The sequence below is a fragment of the Coturnix japonica genome, chromosome 6 (assembly GCF_001577835.2).
Source record: "Coturnix japonica isolate 7356 chromosome 6, Coturnix japonica 2.1, whole genome shotgun sequence".
Taxonomy (NCBI): Eukaryota; Metazoa; Chordata; class Aves; order Galliformes; family Phasianidae; genus Coturnix; species Coturnix japonica.
This window is the reverse complement of record NC_029521.1, coordinates 15,671,083-15,698,432: the sequence shown is the minus strand read 5'-3', so window position 1 is coordinate 15,698,432 and position 27,350 is coordinate 15,671,083. Positions and strand designations below refer to the sequence as shown.

Below are 27,350 nucleotides of genomic sequence, written 5' to 3'. Positions count from 1 at the left end.
TTACACTGATAGTCTGCATTGCAAGTGCTCACTAACTGGTGTAAGACACTTCTATAGAACTAAGTGAAACAGGTCTCTAGCAAACTATTTTAAGAAGAAAAAGCAAGTAGAAGCATCAAATATAAAGAGTTATTTTTGCTTTTGTTTCACATGGAGCAGCGTGGCTTAGGATCAGGATTAGTTCCTTTATCCAGGTTTTTCCCCATTAATTTATGGGACTCAGCACACCTAAATGAATTTACACAGAAGGGCTCCAGTTCTGAAGCAGGAAGGGATGTAGGTTAAAATAAACAAAACGCACTGTGAGTGACTAATGATCACCAACACTGTTTTTCATGTAATGTATAATTGTAAAGGCACTCCAAAAATTCTATTAACAGAACCTAAAAGCATATTTATACTTTAAAGAAACCTTACCATACTATTCCTTGTGCTCCTGATCCTATTGGTTTTAAGTTTTGATACCGTTTCAATACAGTGAACGTAGAATCCCCAATTTCAACACTGTAGAAATTGTTGTCACGCTTGCTTCTGCTCATGACGGCAACTTATGTAGAATGCTTCATCCAAATTCTGTTCCCAGCCTGTAAAGAATTAAAGAAAATTAAGATATTACAACTGTATTTAATACAACTAAAGAAAAAATCCCCATAATGTATGGAAGGTGGTTCTCACAGAAGGCCCATATGCTGTTTTTTTCACACCTGCAGGAACGAGACGATGTGTCTGAAAAGTTTTGGTTTTAGCAATGTGCCTCAGACAGGAATCTAGAATGGAAAAATATTAAATGATTGGTGGCAAAAATCTTACATGGCAGTGAATGGAAAATCAAATGGTTGGTTATGTCATCCACAGAGCGTTGCTGAGGTTACAGTGTAGTCTTATATTGGCTGAAGCAGAGAAAGAACTCAAATCACCCCAGATCAATAGGTAGGACAAAAAAAAAAAAAAAAAAAAATTAAAAAAATGCTATCAATAGAACAATGACAGCCATACGGATGAGAGATTAAAAGAGGAATGAAAGAGAAGTACCCTGAAGTGGAGAAGCAGGAGCACCTCCGCTTGCATCTGAATTATCATTCCTTCTTTTGCAACTCCTTGTGCTGTACATCAAAAAACCATCAGACTTTGTTGTTTCAGCATGGGGTATAGTTTATCACTTCAGCTAAAATGCACTCTCTTCTAGCATAAAACTGACTGACTTGAGAAGAGTCAGCTCTCAGAAAAACCATTTATTGCGAATTTTTTTATGGCAAGCCAAGGTGAGAGATGCAAGTCAGTCACTGGGAGGCAATGAGGAAGCATTCAGGTCAGCAATGAGAAGTCTCAGAACCTAGGTAATGCTTTCCTCTGCCTCCTTTTCACCTGGCCATTACAGCTTCCCAAGTCTGAATCAACTGGCACCTACTCCATCTGTGCCCCTGCCTCCAAGTTTCATCATTTCTACACCACTGAGAATTTAAGCCTCTCAACCTTTTAAGCAAACTCAATTCCACCAAGTCTTTGCCCCCACTCAGCTCAACCTCCCTTGTGCCCACCACTCATGGAAAGTACCCTCAGAAAGTGCCTGGTAGTGCCCAGCTCTGCAAATACAGCTCCTAGAAGAAAGTCTAAAGGTTTCACTTCTTCCCATCCTCTAATTGACTCACGTCTAGTCTTATGAAGTCTAGCTTCAAAGAACCACAACACCAAAAGTTTTAGTCCTTAAATATTAAAGTAGTTCTAAATGCAGAAACTGGCAGAATTTCAAGATTCTTACGCAAAGTATCCCCACAGTATTTTTCATTAAAACACAATTAAGCTATATCAGATAATCATGCCTGCCTGAAATTTGACGTTTTGTTCCACTTTCTAGCAATTCTGGGGAATCATATATGTGAAGAAAGACAGGATACAGATTCCAGATTTCTATTATTAATGAGGAAAGTGATAATGCATTTTTCCCATTAACTGTGAACTTGCCAGAACACAATTGCTGTCAGTAGGGAACGAAACCTGTTAAATACTTCAGTTTCCCCTCATACATCAACTATTGTGAGTTGCTTTGGAAGTATCTTGCCTAAGCAAAGGTCAGTATGTGCCAGCCTTCTGGTGGTAGCCCTCAGTTACTCAAGGCAAGGATATTCCAAAGTGGGACCCTATGACATTACAGTGTATTTCGGTATATTATTTTTATAACTCTTTATGTTGCCATAGGTAGTATTTACACAAGAAAGCAGAACAAAAATGCTGGAAATAGAAATAACGCTATACCCATACAAGGAAAGTTCCCCCATCTCGAGACTGTGCATAATTGCTTGAGTCCACTAACAGGGACTAGAATTAGTTAGTTTTGCATGAGACTGAAGGTGGTCAACAATTTCTGCTCATCGCTTCTTTTATAGACTGATGAAGTTGTAAAAACATGACAGTACTAAAATACTTGGATCCACTGTACCTGTAAATGTCTTTCAAGATTTAAGACAAGAAGCAACTTTATATATATAAAATTTATATATATATATATTATATATATATATATGACAATAAAGTTTGTGACAGTAAATATTATGGCTAACCTTGTTAAGTATGGACATTTAAGAAATTTAAGACAATCAAGATTAACCAAATTTCTTCACCCAGCTTTAATTTAAACATTTAAAATTTAATTTAGAACAGCAGTAAGATGTCAGAATAAGAGAAACCATGGATAGTAATGTTTATGCGTACATACACAAACTTCTGTCATTGACTTCTGTTCAAAGACAGACCACGTACCCTGGTGTTTCTCAACAAGGCTGTTCTACATACATGTGTTGAATTCAAAATATCTGTAAGATAACACACTGCTGTACTTCAGTAATAATCTTCATCTTTATGTATTAGACATAAAGCATACAGTTTGTTATTCAAGACACAAGACAATGTATGGACAGTGTATGCTAAAATATTTTTCTAGAAAGCCTAAGTACATCAGATAGAAGACTTGGGGATGGAAGGGTATGAAGGAGAGGTAATCCCATGTTCTCAGTTTTTCCTTAAAATCTCAAAGCAGGTGCACTAAAAACCTTAGTAATGTCTATAAACAATGGAGACAGATTCAGCAGACCTACCTATGAAGAATGCATAGACTGACTTCTTTAGAAGACTGAGAGAGATGATATTCATGCCATATCCCACTATGTTGGATAATTTTTTAAACTATGATCTATACCTGACAGTGCTATGAAGGAGTTGGCAATGCAGCAGAACATCAGCTCTGTTCAGTACACCTCCAAGTGCAATGTAAGTTAATGAGCTCAAACCAGAGCTGGCTCATCTGAGGTTTATGGCTACATAGAGCTGATGGTACAGACAAGGTTATCAGGTCTATGCCACCAGGTCACTAAGGCTGGATTTGGGCAATCTGACATTTTGTTTTTAGGACCCTGAGAAGTTAAGGTGAAACAGCAGACAACTAAAAGACCACTACCAGCTCAGAGAGGCCCTAAGAGTTGTATCCCAGAGTTAACTGCAGAAACTTTATACATCTGTAATTAGAATTTAATTGGGAGACTGCTTTCAGCTAGACACCTGAGTATTTCACTTCGGTTCAGCACTATCATCAAATAATTTTTTCTTGGCTACCACACCAGCTAGCCTTCACGTCATCGAGATGCCAACTCTGTGCTCCTTCAATCAGAAATCACTTTAAAAACAACACATGTATAATAGACTTCCATGATGCAGTGACCTGAATGCACGCACTCCAGGCACACAGAGAAAAAGAAATGGAACAGGCCTTATGGAAGAAAGAATCTCTCAGTTTATGTAAGAGCATGAAATATACTATGACCTCTTCTGCACTCTTCTCTCTGAAGAGACAGTAACAGCTAACAGGAAAGCTTCAAAGGTTGCCTTGTAAACTGACAAAAAGCACATATTTCAGACATCTCTCTCCCTTTGAGAAAGAGAAGTGGAACCCAAGAGATAATTTTCCCTCAAGGGACACGTATATAGACTGCATACTGCCAACATAAAGGGTAGAGAAACATATGCTCCATACAGCTATATCTCTAAAACTGCTTGTTAATTGCTGTTTTATACCTTTGCTAGGCAACAAAGAATGAAAATCAAAGATTCTTACCATGCTGCATTCTGCCATATAGGCTATAGTGTACAGTGCTTTATTCTCAGTATCCATTTACATAACAAATTGTTCGTATTCAGTTGGATCCAACTGTGGTAAAGGAACACAGTTGAGAAGACATTTTCATACCCTAATGCTTTGAAATGTAATAAAATATACAAAATGAGAAGAATCATTCTAAGGGACAACCACAATTAGTTACAAGTTTTCTAAAGCAATATTCTAAGTGCAAAGCATAAATGGGCTTCAAAAAAGAAAATTAGGACACTAAACCAGCAAACAGTCTGTGGGGTAAGACAAATGGAAAAAAGTAGTTACAAAATAAAACAGTTACAAAAATTAACATCGTGATTGACACAAGATAAATATCAACAATCATTTAATAATTCTACTTAGAAAATTCCAATTGAAATACCTCTATAACTAACATAGAGAAATGTGTAATGGACATCAACAGTACCTCAAGTATACGTTAGATTGCTACTGAAAGCAAAACATTTGTGCAGAATAATCAAAGCTCTCGCATTCATGAATTTCATTCATTTGTGAATATACAGCTCAAACATTGTTGATTTGTATGCATCCCACGTTTGTGAATGCTTGTCTAATTTTCAGCTGTCACATTTAAAGGCTTCTGGATATCTGCTAAATGGTATATTGTAAATGGAGCCTGGTTTTCAGATAGTTAATAAAACAAATGCTTGTAATGCTCAAATTCAGGAAAGGAGGAACACAGTCATTCTGTTTCTTAAAGGTAACTTCAAAGCTTACTAAGATATTCACAGGTGTAACCAGGTTTTAACATTTTCTTTTTCCTCACCACCCGTGGAACCGAAAGCTGTATTCTGCAATACTTCAAGCTTTCTTGAATGCCAATGGATAAGGAATTTAGAAAAGGGTGTTAAAATCAGCTGGGTAAGCACCGTGGTGTGATATTACTGGACTATCACAAATGCTTAAGAAGCCTGAAAATCTCAATCCTATTCTAAAATGAAATATTCTCATTGTTGACTATAGGATTTTCTTAAAATTCTGCATAGCTTTCAAATTAGGTATTCACAAACCAGATGGTTTTACATAGAACAATTTGCACACAATCGCCTAAACTACTCTTAAAGCTGATTTACATTTGATGAGGTCCCTAGATTGTGCATAATTGACACAAAAGTGTCTCACACTTAACCTAACGTACATCTGCAATATAGGAGTGCTGTGCTTAGCTTCTGCCACACTGCTGTGGTGTCTGACATGAGAGCGCGTATAAAGCAGAGGTTTGGAATTGATTTTCTCCATGCAGAAAAAACAGCACCCAGTGACATTCATCAACACGTGCTGAACATTTATGAGATCAAACAGTGGTTGTGAGCGCAGTGAGGTGGCAGTGGAGCATTTTAGCAGTGGCGACAGTCGGTCACCTTCACTGGTGCACATGTTTATGACCACAGCATTCAGGCTTTTATCCGTAGCTGGCAAAAGTACATCACTAATGGTGGTGACCATGTTGAAAAACAGTGCTTTGTAGCTGAGAATTTGCTCTATCAGTGTTACTGTGCTTTTGGTATCTGTTGTTGTTTCTATAAAAACAAAAAGGAGGCATTACTTTCAGAGCAACCTACTACACAGTTTGTATTTGTGAATGTTGTGAGCTCTAAGCAAAGGAGGAAGCACGTATTCCTTTTGATGAAGATCAACTAATTACATTGCTTGGAAGAGTATTTGCATAAAACTGCTTTGGTAAGCTACTTGTAAGATAAAATGCTTTTAAGTTCTTAACCTAGTGAAAAGTTTATACTTCTTTTTATTAGTTGTCAATAGAAATTCTCCTAAGAAAATCTAAATTTCTGCTGAATTAAAGTTAGTATTGTCAACAAGAGGGTCTCAAAGATTTGTCATCGTATCTTGAAAGAGCCCCTCACAAAACAAGACTGATAATTGGATTTTAATCTCCTGAACAGATGTCTCTCCCCAGATCCTAGTTCTGTTTGGAGCAGACAAGTAATCCTATAACCTCAGCATACGGGGAGCTTTCTTACAACCACTGTAATGTACAAGACCCCAATAATCTCCAGGTGCTTTGTGTCTCACATTAGTAGTGACTGATACATACATCTCTCCAGTTTCCAGGTTGCTTCTGCTCTACAGTCCCAACACTTCTCCTCACAGGCATAGAAGTATGTGATATCATTTCCCTATTTCCTTTTCCACTTCAAGATATTTGCCTCCAGCTTTAGGATCAAACTACCCTGTCTGTAGCTTCCAGCAGAGGCTTCCCTGCACTTCCTCACCAACATGGTGAGGTTTCATCCTCACAAACTCCTGACTCTGCACTTCACCCTAACACAAAGAAGGAACTGCATCTCAAAAGCACTAATAGGAAACAGGCATTTTCATTTCTCATCATAATTAAACTGATCAGCTCCTGCTTCTAGCAGCTTCTGCTGGTGAGCAACTGACACAGAAGCGGCAGCACAGAGCGTGGGCGAGTGGCCTGACTGAACCCAACCACCAGCACTTGGGAACCTCCTCCTTGCTGCAGAGGGAGGGAAGGAAGGGGAGAGCTCCTGCCAGCCCTCAGACTCAGGCTTTCTACAGTGAAAAGGAACAAGCTGATTTCCGAAGCAGAGCTCTCCAGTATCAGCTGCTGGAAAATCAGCCCCTCGAGCTTTGCCTCCTCACACTGTTCCTGCACAAGGAAAGAGAAAGGAGTTGGGGACCTGTGGTGTGGTGTCACTGAAGCCAGGCAGGGTTAATCACACAGGCAGGGACCTGCAGCTGGCATGTTGCCTAGCACTGCTCCCATCAAGCTTATCTGATCTACACCACAGTGCCTAAGCCAGAAGTGAATGTTTCCACAAAGCAGCTGGAGTTTCGGAAACCTCATCTCCTAATGCTTCACAAACTGTGCTACAAGTTTCATACTAAATGAAGGGATACACAACGAGCACTATTTGAGCACTGTTTTCAGCTCCATGTTTTACACTACCTGAATTCCCTGCCCTAACTTACATTCAAACACAGGCAACCAGAAACAACCACCAGCTCGGCCCCATGGTGCACTCTGTGGTGCCAAAGCACCTGACCCTGCTGACCCTGAAACTGGAGAAACCTAAAGCTGGAGAAAGTGAGCAGCAGCAAGAGGTTTTAGGACCAGGCAACTGTAAGCTTTTCTATTTCCACATTTGGAGTAGCTCTAAACTTCCTGAAACACTGTCAGATGAAACTACTATAGTAGAGGTTCTTTAACAGTAACAAAAAACACGTGATTGGCAGGAATAAAATGACAGTAACGAAGGGAGTTAGTTACAGATACTAGCACTTGGCTAAGAATACATAAGTGCAGGATCACATCTGAACACTAGGAAGCTGCAAAAACACCTCCTGTTGTTAAACACAGCTCCACTCCCAGTGCTGCTGGCCAGCTGGCACAGACAGGCCCACCCAGCTCCAGCAAGGACTTCACACACAGCTCCCTGCAGAGCGCAGACCAGGCCTACACAACCACTTTGCATTTTCCTCAGAAGCTCAAAGTGTACATTTATGCAAACCAACTGGCAACATTCTCTGAAGTAGTTAGAAAAACTGCTCTATCTAGGTAGGGTCAGCAGCACAAGCATCAAACACAGAACCTGCAACTACGACATTTGAATCCCCACTACATAAAAGTCAATAGCAAACTGCTATGCACACTTCTAAAGAGGATTCTTACATTGTGACACACCTCTTATGAAACACCCAAAATAAGATAATCAATATAATTCGTGTTGCTTCTAAAACATTCACTTTAAAAACCAATCAAAATCAGCAGAGAACTGACTATATCAGATACATAGGTGCCATACACATTGCATAAGCAGGAAAATGAAGAGCAGAATAATAAGTGTATCAATATATCCAATTATTCACAAATTATACATGACTTCTGCAGCAACTCCCATTTCAAAATAGGTATCTTCTTTTTATCAATAAAGCTCAAGCTGGGAAGATTTTACCCAATCCACCTTCTCAATCTTATATCATTTTCTCTCTAAAATACTGTCAACATAATACCAGCTTATGAGCTACAGGCCTCCCACTAAAATGAAAAAAAACCCAGTCCTTCTGAAGAGTTATAGTATTACTTGTTAACAGCATGGAGACAATAAAATAGATCACTACAAAGCACAGAAAAAAAAAAAATGCACAGGACTGAACATTTCTAGTTATCTTATACACATTCATATGACTGAAACTGACCTTGGGCACTTTTAGAGCTACTCACTTTTTTTTTCTCCCCTCTTTGACAGTCCCTAAAGCAGCTGGTTACAAAAGAAAACTATACACAGACTTCGGGAAAATGGACAACATCTAAAATTCATGGAATCACAGGGGTTGGAGGGGACCTCTGGATATCATCTAGCCCAAACCCTGCTAAGGCAGATCCCTGAAGTAGGTTGCATGGGAAAGCATCCAGACAGGTACTGAGTATCTCCAAAGAAAGAGATTCAACAAGCTCTCTGGCCAGCCCGGCTCAGTGCTCTGCCACCTTCACAGTAAAGATCCTTTCCAATGTGCAGATGGAACCTCCTGGGTTCCAGGTTGCACCCATGCCCCTCATCCTATCACTGGGCACCACCAAAAAGAGGATGGCCCCACCATCTCAACACTCACCCTTCAGATATTTCTAAGTATCGATTATGGACACTAGGAGTTCTAACTTGGTAACATGGGAAGCCATATAAAATAAAACAGAACCAAGATTCAGAAAACAAAAGATTGAGAAGGCAAGTCAGAATAAACAGGACTGTCTAGAAATCACATCACTCATGAGAGCATATCCAATGAAACCAAGAACTACAGACAGCTGCCTGGGCAGAGGCCAGTACCTTCCTGCCATGCAATTCCCCATTTAACAACCTAGCTTTTAAAAACTGTTGCAATTGAAAATGAACCAGCAAATATTGGTTCTAGGAAACAGAGAGTGCAATCTGAACAGAAGAAATGAACCATCTAGTAAGCCTAGCAGATAGATGCTCTTCCTCGTCAGCCTAAAGACAAAGAAAGAGAAATCAGTAAGGGAACGCATGCTATCATGCAATGTGAAAACTTTTGCTTATTTACCATTCCTTCTGCTATCTCTCCCTCCTTCCACTAAGGAAGCAAGGAAGCCTCCTGGTATATGGAAGGGTAAAGGAAACCCGACACTTCCTCACCATCTGGGAATAGCAGGCACTTGAGTCTAGGGAGATTTCCTGGTTTCTGGTACATACGTTTTTAAAAGTGCACGTACTTTGAAAACAAAGCGAATGATAGAGTCACCAATGTACGTACTTAAAGCAGTCTGAGAACTGTACTAAAAATTTGGCAGATTGAGATTTACCCAGATTCCAACTGAGGCCTCAGATGCCCAAGCCAGCAACAAAGCAGTGCACAGCACATGCCATGTTCTCACTTCTCATGGTCAAGTCCTTTCCTGTAACATGAGCAGTGAGTAAACACAGCTGCCATGGAACAGCAGCCCACCCTCCCTGCTAAGTGCTCCCCTGGGCCAGCAGCACTTCTTTAGCATGCATATCCTTGCTAAGTTATAAATCACTTCTCATTCCATATATCACAGCACCATGCAACTATATGGCTTTCCAGGTCTCTGTACTTTGTGTGGTGATAAGGGTGTACCACACAGATCAACAGAGGAGGTCACACAGTGAGATGTATTTCTAATGCAACACACTGCAGAGTTCTTTGCTGTCCTTAAGCTCTTTTAAAGAAGCTATTAGACAGCTGTAGAGATTTCTTAAGACAAATAGCCTTTGCTTTTAAGATAGGTTTAGAATTCACATGTCATGAAGATGTAAATAAAGAGGCAGATAGTCTGCAATTCTGACAGCCTGTAAGCCAGCATTTGCAACACTCATCCTACTTCTCTTTTAAAGCTTTTGTATTTTTAAGTAGATTCTAGAATTTTCATTCTTCATAAAGAGAATGAAGCTGGTATCATTTCTCAGGAAGAAAAATTATCAGAATGAATACAGCTACATCTACCAAAAGAATCTCACTCTGCATATAACCCGCTGTACTACATTTCACAGGACTAGGTCTCTGTAGCTTCTTCAGCATAACGTCACAAGAACCTGCTTCTCTACAGATGGTTCTGTGATGAATCCCATTATCACAATATATGAAAGCAACACTTTCCCAACTGTCTCTTGTGGGTCAGTTTTGCCACAGAAATCATAAACTAAAATGGCTCCATCAGAAGAAAACTTGTGTAATTCTACAGTTTGGCATGGAAGCCATTATGACAGCAGATTAAAGGACTATTCTTAGCAAAACTCTCTTTTACAGAAATAATAGGATAAGGCAAGGATCTTCTACTTCCTTAATCTTTTTTCAAACAAAGATGATACAAAAGGACAGAAGATGGAGAGAGGTTCAAGGTAAACTTTCTTTAAATAGCTTAAAAATATACAAGTACAAAACAAAGCTGCTAGGAAGGAAGGATCTTAAAGATAGCTATTAAAAACACCATTTTATTTTCTATTGGCTATTCTCAGTTCTACGGTAGGATATATTTGTTACTAGCACTTTTTGTTGTTATTTTTACAATGTTAAAATCTGAAGACAGTGGAAATTCAGGGAAGTAAGACTTCAAAAAGCTGGGAAATACCAAATTCAATGATGTCCAGAAGTGTGAACAGAAAAGAAAAGTCCCACTTATACCAGACCCCTCCCACACAACTGGAACTACTGCGCTCCAGCAAATGAGATTTCATATCGCATTATACAATTCCCTCGGGGGCAGAATCGTATGTCATCACCTACTCAACTCACTCAGGTATTTTATAAAGCTTAACAGTAATCTAACTTGAAATTCATGAGCAGAGTATAAGTTATCAATCTGGGTGTTCTGTTTAAGCTACCCACCTATTTCTAGTCATAGGTAAAAGTGACAAAAATTTGCCTGTGTATGCAAGGCCCCTACCCATCCAGAGACTTCTAGAAAAGCAGTAATGCAACATCAGAAGGCAGGCCATCAGTAAATATCATGTGGGTGCCTCAACAAGATCTGCACAAGGCCAGGAGAGAAATCTGGTTCCAGGGTTATGCTAGGGTAGGAGGAAATGCATGTTCTTGAACCTCTTTCACAGAAGAAGAATTTTCCAGAAGTTAAGCATATCAGCAGACTGAAAGATTGTCTGACAGTTTCCTAAGTGTCTTTGCTCATGTCTAAGAGGACACGAGCAAAGAAAAGATACCAAGTGACCTAAGAAACTCACTAAATACCAAAAGTGAAGAAGACAATTGCTAAAGAACACCAGAGAGCAGAGAGCCACAAAACAGCTGGGGGAAAAAGTTTTCAGTACATTTTAAAAGTTCATTAAGGAATCACATCAAAAGTTTGACCAAAAATAGTAACTGTAAAAGGTTTTAACTTTAAATCCCAGTTCCAAAAACTTAGAATCCAATTATGAATGTGCTACTTTCACTAATTCATTCATTTATCTGTTAAATACAAGCTGATTAAAGTGCTACGAAATCCCCTCTTGAGTATTTGGCATTAAATACCTCAGCAATAAGAGTGTTAGGATGGAACAAAGAACTCATAAACATATCACAGCCACAGCACTTAAAATTCCTTCACAGTTCTTGCCTGTAATGCCATACAGTACTGCACACAATCATTTATTGGTGAGGGGCACTGTGGTTTTAAACTACATTTCAAAATAAAGGCTTCGCATTTGAGGTCATTTGTAGGAAACAAGTACAGGATTCACTGAAAGCAGCAACAGAGCGTGCTCTGGTATCCAACTTCTTCCTCCTGGACTTCAGTAGTGCCTGATACGTTACAAAAAATATTCCTAAGACAGAAGTTCCTAAACAAGAAAGCCCAAGAATTCCCATTCTTCATTCAAGAACAAAACCTTCAGAAGCACTGCTACGCAATGCATGCTAGTTGTGATGAGGAAGTTTCTGAGGAGAAGCAGGGAGAATCAACCTCAGATAAAAGAGGAGAGGAATAAAGTAGCTCTAGTCACACCGAGATTTTCTGATTTCCCCTCAACTCCATGTTATCATCAATGAAACCCTTGTATGGCCAACATAAGCTTATTAGAAACAGAACTTTTTTTGTTCACATCTTGACATACAAGTGGCACAAGAATCTTGTCACGTTACAATTTAATAAACAGCGGAAGAAACACTGGCTGTTGTTCAACAAGGAGGAGCTTTGCATTGCAGGAAGCAATGCAAAGAAAGACACTGCTGGAAAGCTTGGCTGCTTGTTGAATGAACCACTCTCACACACAGTGATCTTTCTGTTACCGTGCATCTCCTGAATATTCACTTTTGGCACTAAACAAAACAAGTAGACTCAGCCCACACACCACTAACAAAGTAAAGCTTCTTAGGATATCATGTTACTACTCTTCTCCAAACTGCCCAGGAAGTTGTGTTTCTCTCCATCCAAAATAGGCACAATGAACAATCACCAACTGATACATGCTGACCAACATGTCAACTGCCACATTTACTTTTTACTGTTTCCATAATAAAACTTAAGACTAAATGCCAGAAGCAACGTTTGTATTTTTATACTTAAGATCCAGGAAGCATCATTAACTACTGTCAGTTTCATTCTGGCATAAACGTAGGCTCTAAAACTTTAAAGAATACATTTAGGACCTGCAGAGATGCACTACCACTGACATCAGATTTCCCACGGAACCATCTTAGAGTCACGCATGAACAACTGTGTGCATGTGCTTAAGATGCTTTCCAAAGAGGCAAAACACTCTGGTCTGTAGCTCCCTGTTCTGATCACCTCCCCTTCCTTTATGTTTGACATTATAATTCTAATGTGTTTGTACACTTAATGACCCGTAACTATATATATATATATTGCTGCAAGATGTCATCACCTGAAAGCAGCACAACCGTAAGGCCAAGAGCACAAAAGGATTTCTGGACCTGATGAGGCTCCTCTTCTCTTCTTTCCCCCAGCTTGCATTAGCCCTATCACTTCTCTGCGACATGAACTGTGCTTGTCACCAGCTGGGAATCACACCTGCTTTGCTCTGTGCCACCATCTCCTGGAGGAACCATTGCCCACCCAGCAGAGGATCATAGTTGTGCAGCAGCGATTGCCAACATGCTCCTCCTCTGCAGAAGGCAAGCCTGGACGAACTTCAGTTGGCTGCATTGCTGGGTATTTCAGGCTGTTCTGTCAAAGACGAGATTTTACGTTCACCACAGTGAACACAGACATGATAGGCACCATAACCTTTGTTTTGTTCTTTACATTTGCCTGCAAGCACTTTTGGCCTAATCAGCTGGAAAGCTCAGTACAGGGCAGAGAAATGCCAGCGTTGCCACTAGCAGACTTGAAAGAAGATACTTATCACATCTCACTGTTTTTTCCTCCACAGCCTCTAACAGCCTTTTTTATCTACATCATCTGTGCCTTTGTTTTACCAAATACCTTAGGCTACCTCAAAAATAAAATAAACACACTAATAGTAGAATCACAGCTTGGAAGCAATGCCTGGGGATCATCTATCAGCACCACAGAGGCACACCTTCAAACTTGTATTTGTATAGGATTGTCCAGGGCACTGCTGAAAGTATCCACAGATGGAGATTCTATAATGCCCTGGGACGTTGGCAGTGCTCCATACCTCATCGTGGGAAGATATTCCTTTCATGGTCAAATTGAAATTTCTATTTTTATAGCTTATGAGCCTTGTTCTTTTCACCGTGCACCTTTGAGCCTGGCTCCACCATCTCTATGACCCTTCTTAATGGCAGTAATTACATCCCCACCTGTGCCTTCCTTTGGTCCAGCTGCCACCATCTCTCCTCCACCCCCAGCACCCGAGCAGCCCAGTGACAGCCACTCCCTCATTTGTCTCTGAGTGCATGACCTCAGAACATGTGTGAACCATGGAAAAGTACTATAGCAGGACCTGGGCAACTGCCCCACAGATGTGAACAACTCCCTCTCTATATCTGCTAGCCAGGCTCTTCCTGAATTCTAGCCTTCTGTTCAGCTTCTCCTCCCCCAGGAACCCCAGGTCCTCAGCCGCAAGAGCTGCTCCTCATCAGCAGCCCCCAGCCAGCAGAAGGATCGGGTTATACACCTAAGTGCACACGACCATGTACGTCCACAGAGATGGGCAATTCCCCGATTGAGAACATAGCCAGAAACATGATACCTGGTGATAATTTTTCTCGTTTCACTACAAACCAAATACCAGATAGGAGACAGCTGAGGTTTTGTTCAAAAAACTGAGATACAAGATAAGTGTTTAAGAATGAATGGACACAGACTACAGTGACTGGAGCATGCATTTTAGCCACATTTCATAGTTAAGAGTAAACACCAAGCTATTTGCCTGTATATTTTAAGGCTTTTTAGTTAAAAATAGCTTGGTACATAAGTCATCAGAGATTGTCAGAATTGCATGTTATTTATGTAAATAAATACTCAAAAAATCACAATTACAGGGAATGGTCTTTCCAGCACTACTACAGAATTAATGTTTCCCTTTTTTGTCTATTTGAAGAGTATGCACAAGAGCACATGCATACACAGTATTTGCTTTGTTTGCAACACAGATGACCAAACTGTACTTCTTTCTGGTCACCATCTAGAATTAGTCTACAGTTTCCAACTAAGAAAGATTAATAAGCATCCCATCTGTTCACATATCAAGCAGCATTTATCCAACAATAAAACTGACAATATGGACAACAACTACGAGGTTTATTTTAGTAACACGTTCACAGGCAAACCATTTGGATGGGAAAAGAAACAAGGATTGGCTATTAACCACTTAGCCTGAAGTTGAAAAGAAAAGCATTACTACTTATAAACTTAGTACCCCAAGATTATCATCTCTTCACACTTGAATTTAAAAAGAATGCAGGCACTAGAAAAAGCTTGACAAAACATTTTACAAAATTAAGAACAGCTAAAATAACAGTACAGTGAACAGAGGTGCTTGGGCAATTCTCTTTGTGAGGACAATCTGTGCACAGAACCAGGCCAGCCCAACCCTGTCAGCTCAGCCTCTTGGAGGAGTTTGGACCCAAAGACTTTGCACAAAAACCTGTGGCAGAAGCAAGGCACTGTGCACTGTTGGAAACAGACAGTGAACTGGAGCATTACTTATGCTATGCAGACTGGGAAAGACTTCTAGCACACAAAATGAGACTTGCTATCATGCCTAGTGGTTTCACTGAACTCTCACACCAATTTTTATATCAACTAAGAAAAATTTAAGTTCTGTCTTTGAAATACATCACAGTTCTCATCCATTTTGATTTAATGGTTCAAATTCAAAGTCATTTAGTTGAAGGGTATATCATTCATAACTAAAATTATTACTATTTATTTCACATATATTTTTAAGTCAATGTTCTGGTGATGTACTCTGCCCACCACCAAGTGGCCCTGAGCTTCTTGGCACCACTTCCAAATTCTAAGACCACACTTTTCTTAAAATAGTACCAGTCACAGCTGAGCAAAGCTGCAGTTTTGCCACAATATTTTTTTATTTTTATTTTTTTACAGACAAATAGTGCTAAAATTCCCCTTGATATCTGATGCATATAAACAGCTCAAACCCCTCAGTGAAATACACCTGGAGTTCCACATTTTGAGAAACAGCTGGGACAGAAAAAGAGTGGGGTATCCCAAACATATTGTTCCTGAAGGCTTCATCTATTACTGGGTTATAATGGACTGGAAAAAGCTACAAGAGAAGTTCTAAGCACTACGTGAACAGCAACATCTACCAAGCAGAAAAATCTAAAAAGATAAACGCTAAGTATTTCTGAAGCACCACAAAACATTAGAAGGCATTTGTATTCCTACACCTAAAATATATCCTATAACAAAAAGAAAACATTAACCATTTTAACTTAATGTTCCTGACATCCACTTTTTAGTCTCAAGTAAAGCACTGCCTCACCAGGAAAGTGTTTCTTCACAAATAGTATTTAAAGAAAGTAGAAACACAAGCAGTTATCAATCCTACAACACCACAGCTTCAGCCTTCTTTCAAAAAATTACATGCTCCTTGTTTCCCATAAGTGTCCCCTTACTGATCCTTACTTGCTTTGAAATAATAATACAGACAAACACAGAAGAGAATGTCCATCCACAATAAGTTAATGACTGAAAGCTTCTCGGTCAGTGCTAGCTGTCTAACAAGAGAGACAATGACAGATTTGAGCAGCAGGCCCAGCTGAACCTCATGAGGTTCAATACATCCAAGAGCAAGTCTGCACCTGGGTCACAGCAACCCCTACTATTAGTACCAGCTGGGGGATGTAAGGATGGAGCAGACCTTTGGAAAAGGACCTGAGGGTACTGGTGGATATGAGCCAGCAATGTGCCCTCACAGCCCACAAAACCAACTGTACGCCTAAAAGCATTACCAGCAGGGGCAAGGGAGGTGATCCTCCCCCTATATGCATGTATACATACACATGCATTCAGGAAAGAAGAGACAGGCTTTTTAGCAGGGACTGTTGTGAGAGAATAATTATTTCAGACCAAAAGAGAGGAGATACAGGTTGGACATAAGGAAGAAGTGGTAAAGCACTGGCACAGGTTGCCCAGAGAGGCAGTGGATGCCCCATCACTGGAGACATCCAAGGTTAGGCTGGATGGGGTTCTGAGCAACTGACAGAGCAGTAGATGGCTCCATTCATTACAGACAAGTTGAACTAGATGGCTTTTAAGGGTCTCTTCCAATTCAAACAATTGTAGGATTCTAACAGGTGCTCAACTGCTCTTCCTTTTGGTCTCTGTAGTACATTCAACCATAATAAACAGCCTTTTCAGGATGCTATTAGGTAACACCAGCAGAAGACTCCATTTGCACTTGGATTTTTTTTAATCAAGCATCTCTGAACACAAGAAGTCTAAATGCATGCACTGTATTACTCTTCTAATCTGTGAATCTTTGTGCATGTGCACAACTGATACCAACAGCCACTTCAGCACCCTCTTTGTCTTCCTACCTTCTAGCAGCATACTTGTTTACTCAGACACAAGGGAATTAATCAGGCTGAAAAATAGTCCACATGGAAGAATTTATTTATTTCTTTTCAGCTCATCAGTTAGTTCCTTGATCTGTTTTGCCCCACAGCAGCCAACGAGGAGAAATGGTGGGGAAAGATTGCTTAAGCAAGATAGCCACTGCATGTGAAACTATGGTGTGACATTACAGAAATAGAAACACTTGTAATTGCTTTGAAAACAAGGATTTTATCAACCAGTCCACTGATACTGCAGTCAGTGTTAAAAATAACATCCATGAGTTAAAATGGCTATTTGTGTATTTTCATACAAATAAATCATACACATGGAGCAATGTCCCCTTAAACAGAAAACACAAAAAAATTATCTTTCCTCAAGGAAAGTCAAAAGCCTTTATCAGGTTTAAAAGTAAAATTCCCACCTCGATCTAAACAAGACATTTATTGAAAATGATTTGGAAATTACATATTTGGATGCTTAATTCAGCAATGTAAAGATTATTTTCTAGAATCCACGAGTGTGCTCTGATGAACTTCACAGCAGGAAAACTACACAAGTAGTTTCAATTTGATTTTTAAACAGCTTTCAAGGACCAAGAGATCTTCCCATAATATAAACAGATTTCTGTTTCTGCAGGTTTTGAATGAAGAACAACTCAGGGTTTATTTGTTTGAAGAAAACATTTACAGAGAGAAAATATTCTGTCTTTATTAAAAATCTATGATGAAAAGCAGTAGAAAAAACAAACAAACAAACAGAATTACAGAATTATCAAGGTTGGAAAAGACCTAGAAGATCATCCAGTCCAACCAACACCAATATTTCCCAGTTAAAACATATCCCTCAACACAACATCCAAACTTTTCTTGAACACAAAAATTACATTAAAATAACACTTTTTAAGAACACTGTAAACACAGCACGTTCTCCCACAGGTAAAGAGGAGGAAGAGAATGAAGTTTAAGGCATGGAATACTAAACTCTTCATCAGACTATCAAAGTGATTTGCATTTATCAAGAACACGGGAGAAAACTGCAGAAAGGAAGAGGTATGTATGCAGGTACTTTCTATGCATCTTTTAAAGAATAGCCATTCAGATAATTTGGCGGTTGAGGAAGAAAGGACAAACCAAAACAACAAAGGGAATATAAAAGGAACAGATAACCCGTTAGTAGCTGAAAGAAACCACAAGGAACAAGTTCTGGTACATTGGTGGAAGAAAATGACTTCAATGGATGAAATACGCAAACACGTGGTCAATTCCCGGTAGTTTGGTAACAGGGAAACAATGTAACAAGTTTACCTGAAGAATTTGGAAGGTTGTTACATCTGCTCTCCCACGCAGCCAGCTAAAGCCTTGCTCCCTAATGAGCTTTCAGTTACTGGAAGTTAAAACACAAAAGCCACACATACAAAAGGGCAGCTGTACTTCTACCTAGAACGAGTAGTCCCCAACCACAAAATTCAGTACCGCAGTAAACGGGTTTTGTCCGAGTCGCTGATCAAGAAGTCTCCATGAAGTATACGGCACTTCATGAGATTATATTGTATCTTGTGAAGTGGAGGCACCCCTGGTCAAAAAAGCTTGGGAGAGCAGAGGACACAGTTAACATTCCCGTTCAAAGTTAAGGCAACGATTTCACACAGATTCAGCTCTGTGTTAATAAATGTCTGTCAATAAACGTTTGATTCTTCCCTCCTGTCACACTTTCAGCCAGTTGGCCCTGAAAACTGCCAGTATCTGACAGACTGGAATGTGCCTGATGCCTGTACAGGCATCACGTGTGTTGCAGCACTCTACCAGAACCAGACATTCCCATCAGAGCTTCTTGGCACTCAAACTCAAGGGAGGAAACTGAGACCACAGAGCAAAAGCTACAGCAAAGAAAGGAAACTGATGTGGGATGATCACTGCTCCTATCTAACCAGCCCATGCTACACATCTTTGAATCAAGTGGGGAATGACAAGATGGCTTCCCCCACATGTTGAGATCATAGAACAAGACTACTCAAAATACAACCCATTTTTCTTTGCTACTGCTGAAGGAAGGGCTTCCCTTCACTATACAGAAGGAATACTCAAATTCATCAGTGAGCTCACTTGGATACTATCCTTAACCAGGTTGGGCCCAGATTCTCTTCATGTAATAACACTCTGAACTAGTTCAAAGTTATCTATCAACATATCTGCAGATATACAGATACAGTGAGGTGCATTATCGCTTCTACATGTGCTTCTGCCCTAGAAGCACCTCTGCTGGCATCTTCAGAAACAAGGCTGTGTCTCAGCAGCTCAGCTGTGTGCCATTACAGCCAAGTCTCCACACCTATACAAAGAAGCCAGCTGTAATGTAAGCTTGCTAAATGCTACAAGCACATGCCCAGGAGGCAAGCAAAACTCACCTTCCACAAACCAGTACAGCACCTTTTGTGTTATCAGATAGGCCAAAACACACAAGGTTTTTGGACTGTCTGAAAGACTTCAGCAAGCCTGCTCTGCATGATACAGAAATTCAAAGCCATGCCACATGTATAGCTGGGGGAACTAAACAATTGAGTGGGACTTGTATCTGTGGGTTATCAGCAGTGCCTGGGCCAGGATTCACTGGTGAAAGCACTGCACTGAACATAAGAAAGCAGGCTACAGGAGCCAAACTGGATGCTGATAATGACATGGAGAAAACAAAGTGCAAAGAAAAATTGCAAAGAGCTCACTGTTTTTACAAGGATTACAAAAACTAAAAGGCAAAAGAATCAAAGGCATTGCCCACCTTCCCCAAGCCCTATAATCGGAGCAGTTATGGGAAGTGCTTTTTGCTTCAGAAGGCGTTTTGAAAGCAAGGTCATGGAAGTTCAGCACAGAGGTGGCTGAGCACGGCTGCGCTCGCACCTCCCCGCACCGAGGGCCGGGCTGCCAGAGCTGCCCACGGCCTGGGCTGCTGCCCCCCGCCCGGGGAAGAGGAGGAGCCCGGCGCCGAGGCTGCTGCCCCTCCTGTCACATCAACAAAGAGGCCCCCGCCATTATCCGCCCAGGCACCTCCAGCAGCCCCCGCACCGCCGGGCCGCAGCGGAGCCCGGCGCGCAGGGAAGGTCACGAACGCAGACAACCCCGCAGGAAGAAAAGGGCCACGCCACGCTCGCTGCCGGCCCGCTGCCCCGCGCTGGAACGTAAACAAAGCGGCCAGGCCCGGCCCCCGCAGCGCTGCCGCTCCCTGCACACCCGCCCGGCTCCAGCCCCGCTTCCCAGCCGCCGCCACCGCCATCCCTCCTCAACCCCAGGCACCGCACATACCACCTCCCGTCGCCTCCTTCCTCGGCCGCTGAATAATGAACCGGGGCCGGGCCGCGCACACGCACCGCGCTTCGTCCGCCCGGCGCGGCTGCGGCTGCCCGCCCCCTCCGCTCGCTCCGCCCGCACGCCCGGCCCGGCCCCCGCCGCCCCTGAGCCGCCCCTCCGGGCACGGGCCCTGCGGGAGGCTGCAGGCTGCCAGCGCTGCCGCTGAGCCCGGTCTGGTGTCTGCTGGGCTGTGCCTGCTCCTTCCCAGCATTATGCCCTGTACCCGGGCCTGCTGTAACAAAACTGCGTTTTTCAGGTGTTTGCCTTCATGCTCTCCTCCGTTTCCTAGTGTTCCCAGACATCCTGCAAGGCCTTGGCAGTCCTAGCCTTCCCCCTGAACATCTGGAATGGCAGTGCTTTATCTCATTGCTGGGTATCTGGAGTGGTGTAACATCTTCTGTATCTGGTTTGGCACCGTTTGTTCTCTAAGCTTTAGGCAGCTATTTGTGAGATTTTGAGTTATTACCACCACCTTTAGCTCTTGGCACCTCCCATGGGTGCTCTGCTTTGTTTTTACAATGTTCTGTTTGTTATTCTTCCTTTCCTTTCCCTTCCCTCCTCTGTTTTTCTCCTTTCAACCAGCAATACCCCTGTCTACAGACTCCATACCTTGAAGTCATGTCAATATGGCTGAAACAAGCCTTTGTATACTTACACTGCGTAGTACTAAAAATAAAACCTCCGGAAGAGTCTTTAAAAATACATAAAATCTACCAGTTAGGCACAGGGCACAGTGAATTGGACGCTTCACATCTTACTGTCAAACATTGGAATGGCTTGTGCCACATTTTTGAAGATGCAAAATAATGCAGTGAGATTGTCTTTCCACATCTCTGAAACAAAAAATAGATTTTTAACTAGTAAGGATACTGCTTCAGATGTTCCAGTCTTACCCACTGTCATAATGTCAAAAGCTGTATACTACTCACATTCCCATTTTATGGAAATATCTGCACTGTCTGACCTTAAAATTCTCAATACAAACAATCCTATTTCAACCCCTTAAGTTAGAAGTTGTTCCTTTGCAGTTCCCTATAGACCTATACATAACAATTTATAGGAAAACAAAATAAAACAAAACTGTTGTTCAGACTGCTCCCAGGTGTCCCTGGATCCCACTACACTGTAAGCATGTTACCAAGGTAGCCACTCCTGCCTCACCACCTGTCATTCCATGAGACAGACCCAGAAGTGACATAGCCAGCTTTCAGGTTTGAGACTTCCTGTTGAATTATGTTAGATCATGATCAGACATTGCATTCCCTGCCGTGTTTATGTGTGAAAGAGGCAAAGCTCAGCTTGGCAGAAGGAGCAGTATGAAACCCCAGACAACGCAGCACAGCTTAGTCTGTCTTAGATCATACCCATCTTCACTTGCAGAATATTGTAAATTATATATTATATAATATTATTTGGTTATGTTACCAAACAAACCTCCACTGAAAGAACTAGGTGGGGAGAATCATGTTCAGCCTCTATCGTATTTGCAACAAGGCTTGTGGCCTTGCAGTTCACTGATGTTAATCTTTGTCTTTTGGGTGGGTTATTGCTCCTGATCTTGAGGTAAGACCACATTAAGATTTGCAAGTAAAGAAGGATGTCAGCCCCTTTAAGGTATAAAACTGTGCTTTGCTTACGATTCAGATTTGTCACATTTATTTTTCAGGTCGCAATCAAAATCTCATTAAGATTTTATAGTTGGCACTTTTTAACAGAGAGGTATTTCTAAGTGACTTTTTAACTCCTCAGTTTGGCTGTCCAAGCAGCATTAGTCTTGGCTTTGGATTGCTGCTCTAAATTATGTGGTTGTCGAGTGTCTAATAAATATTTTTATAGAGAAACAGTGCCAGAAAAATCTGAATTATGTCAAAATACTGAAACCTTTCTCGCTTCCATACGTAGGTATAGTGGTATGTTTATGAACATCATATTAAAACATTTAGATTCAGCAGTCATTAAATTGCATTAGGAATGTAGCTTGATCATTTCTGAGTATTTTCATTAAATTCTTATCAATTATCACAGCCTTGATGGTAAACACTGATATAACACACTGATGCTTACAAACTGTAAAACAAACAATTCAGGCTGAAACATCCAGAGTCAATGGATCTGAGTATCTCACCCAAGTTTCATAAACAAAAATATCAGAAATTAGACATTATGGCATAAAATTCAGTTCAGAACTACATAAAAAAGTTATTTTTGCACACAGAATTTCAAAAGTACGGAATAGTGATTTATCTGTACACCAGAATGGACTGGTATAATACATGCAGTAACCCAATAAGCTCCAGCTGAGTGCGTCTGAAGTGAACAGATAGTATGTAGCAACTCCTTAAAGCACAATAGCTGTTTTGCAAGTAAATATTTAATTAGGCCTGCAGTCATTTTAGACAGGCTGGAAATAGAAACAAGATATTCTAGGCATGCCTGGAGCATGAGCAAGATGGCAACATTTAGATAAACAGGTGAAGAACTGCATGTATTGATTTCTTACCAAATCATTTCAGTTATCTATTTAAAGACATTTTTTTTTTGCAAGAATGGTCCGTCCATGATTTTTTTTTCTTAACTATATTTCAATAAATTGCATTGCAGAAAGTTGAAGTTCATCAGCTTCTCAGCCTAAACTACCTGTGCAAATGTGCAGCTGCTGTAGTTCCAGCATTTTTTTTTTTTTATTTTACTATTATTTTAAATATATATATGTAATCATCACATAGCACCTAGGTGTCTTGCAGCAGTGAGAGCCATCTTGGAAAAGAATGAGACAAATTGTCTCCTCATCTCATCCCGATCTCAAGAGATCAGCAGGAACTGTGGGTACTCGGGGGGGAGGAGGGAGCGCAACTATTCTATTCTATCACTAGATAAGTACCAGCCAGGATCAACATCCATGTCCTCTTATGAAAAAAGGTTGACAAATATTGTTTGCTAAGGGAGATAAGATGGAGGCAAGGCCCAGACTTTAAAACATTTTAGAAAATTCCAGAATATAAATGCTTACATGAAGTAAAGAAAATATATATTTACATATACATATTATATTATATACATATATATATATGTAGTTTGGTAATATCTTTACTTAATATCATGAAAGATATTATGAAAGTTCCATTTCACATGAGGAAGTGAAAAAGGAAAATTTTGAGAAACTAGCCATAACCAAACTGAAGAAATGCAAACTGAAAAAGCATAAAATATTGAACCAAGTATCACACCTTCTAATTGTTGGTAACTACAGCAGGCATTAAAACTATGTAGATCAAAAGGTAACTAATATAACTAGTAGCAAATCAACTCTTAGCAAATATTAGTGAATTAAGATTTTTTTTAAGTTGTTATCAAAATCAGTTTAGTAGTTGCTGGCTTTGGGAAATACAGCAGAGGGAAAACAGCCACCATGGGGCACCATGCGACAGGTTATAAACATGACTATGAATGTAGGACTGTGTTCGTGGGGTACTGCAGGGTGATTTCAGCTCAGTAAAAGTGACCTTTCTGTCTATCCAGTTTAGGAACTGTGGCTTCTGAAATGTCGTAATCCCATTAACCCCTTCTTCTCTAATCCTACAAAGTTCTGTCTGAGATGCCATCATTCAAGGAGCAATGCATGTAGATGAGAGAAGCATAGTTTAACCACTAGGAAACTGTGCTTACACAATCATATGCCTTGTAGCTATATGCACTGACATTAACACAGAATGGTGTTCTTTATCTTACTAGTCAATCGAAATTTTGCATGTCACAGATTTTCCTATAACTGAGGAAATGTTCTTGGGGTTTGGAATTATCTGAGGACATTGGATGGTGAGTTAGTTCACTGGGCTGGATTCTGGCAATATATTCTGTCACAACCAAAAATACATTTTGATCACTTTTATTACTTAAACTGTTGCAGAGAAAAAATATTTTCTCTCCATAAATAAAGTGTTAATCTGATACATAAATTTATATCTGAATGTATTCAAGCTTCTTTGTGGTGGCCAACAATGAACTAAAGAAAGAATCTCTTTTCCAAGAAAGAGGAGAGAGATTTTCTCCCCTCTAACTGTGTAATTGATGTGGAAAATGGCTATTTTAAATGAAACTACATGTGATGCATACACATGGCATTACATTACCATATTCCAGAAACCTGTGAAGAAGTTTTAGTCTTATTTTTCCCTCAGATTAATGGCAGTTCTTATTTAGAGAGTGACTCTCTCGCAGTCTGTGAATTAAAAGATGTTAGCTTGTACCTGATATTATGAACTACTTGCTTCACACTTTTTTCTTGTATCCTAGAAAGTTATCTTAAAAGACATCTCATAAGAATATTGCCTATTACTGAATCACTTATGGGATCAGCAGAGCTACAACCAGCTATTCTGAACATATCTTATTGCCTCACATCGTAACTCAAAAGCAGTGAAAGAATCAAAAAGAAATTTAACAGATTGTAGAAAATGAGGTTTCAATTGGATCTTACCCATTCACAGATCTTTCTAAAGATTTAGAAACTCCCAGGTGTCTGATGCAGCCTTTGCCAACTGTTCTTAAGGAAAACCAGTTTGTGTCACCAGTGGCTGGTAATAATTGAATTGTGATGTCTTCCTACCCACATCAAACACAAATTAAACAAACAACAACAAAACACCACACTCAGGTTAGTGTTGGTTTTGTGTTTTTCTTTTTGTTTTTTGTTTTTTTGTTTTTTTTGGTTAGTTTTTTGTTTTTTGGTTTTTTGGTTTTTTTGGGTTTTTTTTGTTTACCTTAGGAATGAATTCCCGGAGAGAAACAGGGTGTTCAGCTATACCTGTTACATATTTGCTTCTATTTTCCTTCATAACTGAGATCAAGGTTACAAAAATCCAACCACATGCCTCTTGAAGACACTGAAGTGAAATAACTCTGACTACAAAGACCAGAATAAGAGCATAGACTCACATCCCTATATTACTTTGCTAACCTAAATATAGATGACTGGATCAACTCCAATCTGCTTAGAAACCACATGGAAACAAATCTTTAACTTGTATATGTTCTGCATACAGGGATGATGCATAGAAATTTGGTATCAGAAGTAATTAGGTTCTACTGTATGATTTTGAGCGGACAGAAAAAAATAAAAAATAAAAAAATAAAAGGAGAGATTCTCCGTTGTTTTTGTTGTTTTTGTTTGCTTGTTTCTTTTTTGAAGGTTCAGGTGTCTCTGGCCACTCCAGCAGTTTATGATCTGCTCTATGGGACTATGAAATAAAAATGGTTGAAACTTAACAAAAGCACCTTGACTTTTCACTTTTTAATAGAAACCCCTTTTTGACCCATGATTCTAGTATTAAAGGCCTGCAGGTACCACCATCAGCTGAGAAGTAAATAATAATCCTCACCTTTATGTAAACTTTAAGAGCTTCCCACACTTCAGCTTCTGTGGGATGAAAAGGCATTACTGCCAGAGAATAATTGGATTCTAACCCTTGCCAGGTCTCAGAAGGCTGGACAGAGCATAAGGGAGATCCTAAGCCTCCATCCAGCAGTTCCTTCACTAGGATAAATGGTCTTTCATCTTGTTAACCTTCTTTCACACTGATCCAGTTACATAAACTTTGCCACAATCACAGAAGTGTCATCTCTGCACAGTAGAGGATACAGTTGGTGAATGGAATGAATTCAGATAAAGCTCTCATATAATCTCAGTTTATGAGTCTAAAATATCACTTCAGTTTAGACTAGTACAAGGTGAATATGATTCTAAAATGCTTCATTTGAGTGACTACTTAAAATCAAGAAGGAACCACGGTTAAGAATTAGATTTCACAAATCCAGAACAATTGCTTACATTAACAGAACTACCACAGTTTTGCTTCGATGTTGATAGAACAGAACCAGACCTGTGCTTTCACAAGAACCATGGTAGCAGAGTCTTTTCTTAAAGCAATGTAGAGTAAATCACTTTATCACTTTGACTAGCTAAAAAATTCAACATTTCTACCTGGCTTAATGAAACCATATTCACACAACACATTATTTCTAGAAAAATGATTCAACAAGTCACACTCCCTATTAACTCCACAAACAGCATTATACACGCCTACTTAAATCAAATTTGGTATCTACAAATGCACCAAAATAACTCCATGTCTCATTCCTATTCATTTCCTGGAGAAACAATAGCCACAGACTTCCGTGTTGATTTTTTCTGCTAGTACAACTGTCTTGGAAGATCAGTCTGAATACATTGTGAGGTCCATCAATGCTCAGAGTTTCTCTTTTTCATCAATAGCTTTTAGCTGATCTGTTAGTATTTGGACCTATTTCAAGTTAAAAAAGAAGCTCAGTATCAGCGCAAGTGATGGGAAATAGTCTCTATTGTGCTGTTGCTAAGATTTAACAGTAAATGTTGGTTTACTGACTCCAAGATGATGTGTTTAAAACATCTTGGATATGGGAATTTTGTATCTAGTTTTATTTCTATCTGAATTCCTTGCATATTGATGGCAGATTTATTTAGAAAAAAGATGCACATTTTACTGCTACAAAACAAGGAACTACTGAAGGAATACACAAAGGTGGATAATATTCCTGGTGTGAGAATTCAGAAAAATGGATGTTTCTGAGATACTTTGGATAAGGCAATATTGTATTTGTCATTGTCAGAGGAGAGAAGTTTGCAGCAATTGAAATATAAGGCAATGAAAGCCTCAATATATTTTGCTCACAGATAGATAAAGAAGATAGCTGGTAAATTTTATGCAAAAGCACATGTCAAGGTCCAGGTACTATGGAAGAATTGACTGAAGCAGAAGACCAAACTGAAGATGAATCCCAGCTTGAGATAACAGTGACTAAAAAAATGAAAAAAAATGATTTAAAAGTAAGGAAATGAGACTAT

The 27,350-nt window shown here is 39.9% G+C and overlaps 1 protein-coding gene across 1 annotated transcript in view; it reads right to left on the bottom strand.

Annotated features, from left to right (window-relative positions):
• MAPK8 (mitogen-activated protein kinase 8) overlaps positions 1 to 20,536 on the bottom strand; it is a 41,671-nt gene extending 21,135 nt beyond the window's left edge. Inside the window, exons 1-2 of the mRNA XM_015866672.2 lie at positions 20,426 to 20,536; positions 418 to 584 (exon numbers count right to left, since the gene is read on the bottom strand). Of these exons, the coding sequence (XP_015722158.1) occupies positions 418 to 539 (122 nt within the window). The 5' untranslated portion in view covers positions 540 to 584; positions 20,426 to 20,536. The remainder of the gene's footprint in view (positions 1 to 417; positions 585 to 20,425) is intronic.
• Between the last annotated feature and the right edge of the window lie 6,814 nt (positions 20,537 to 27,350).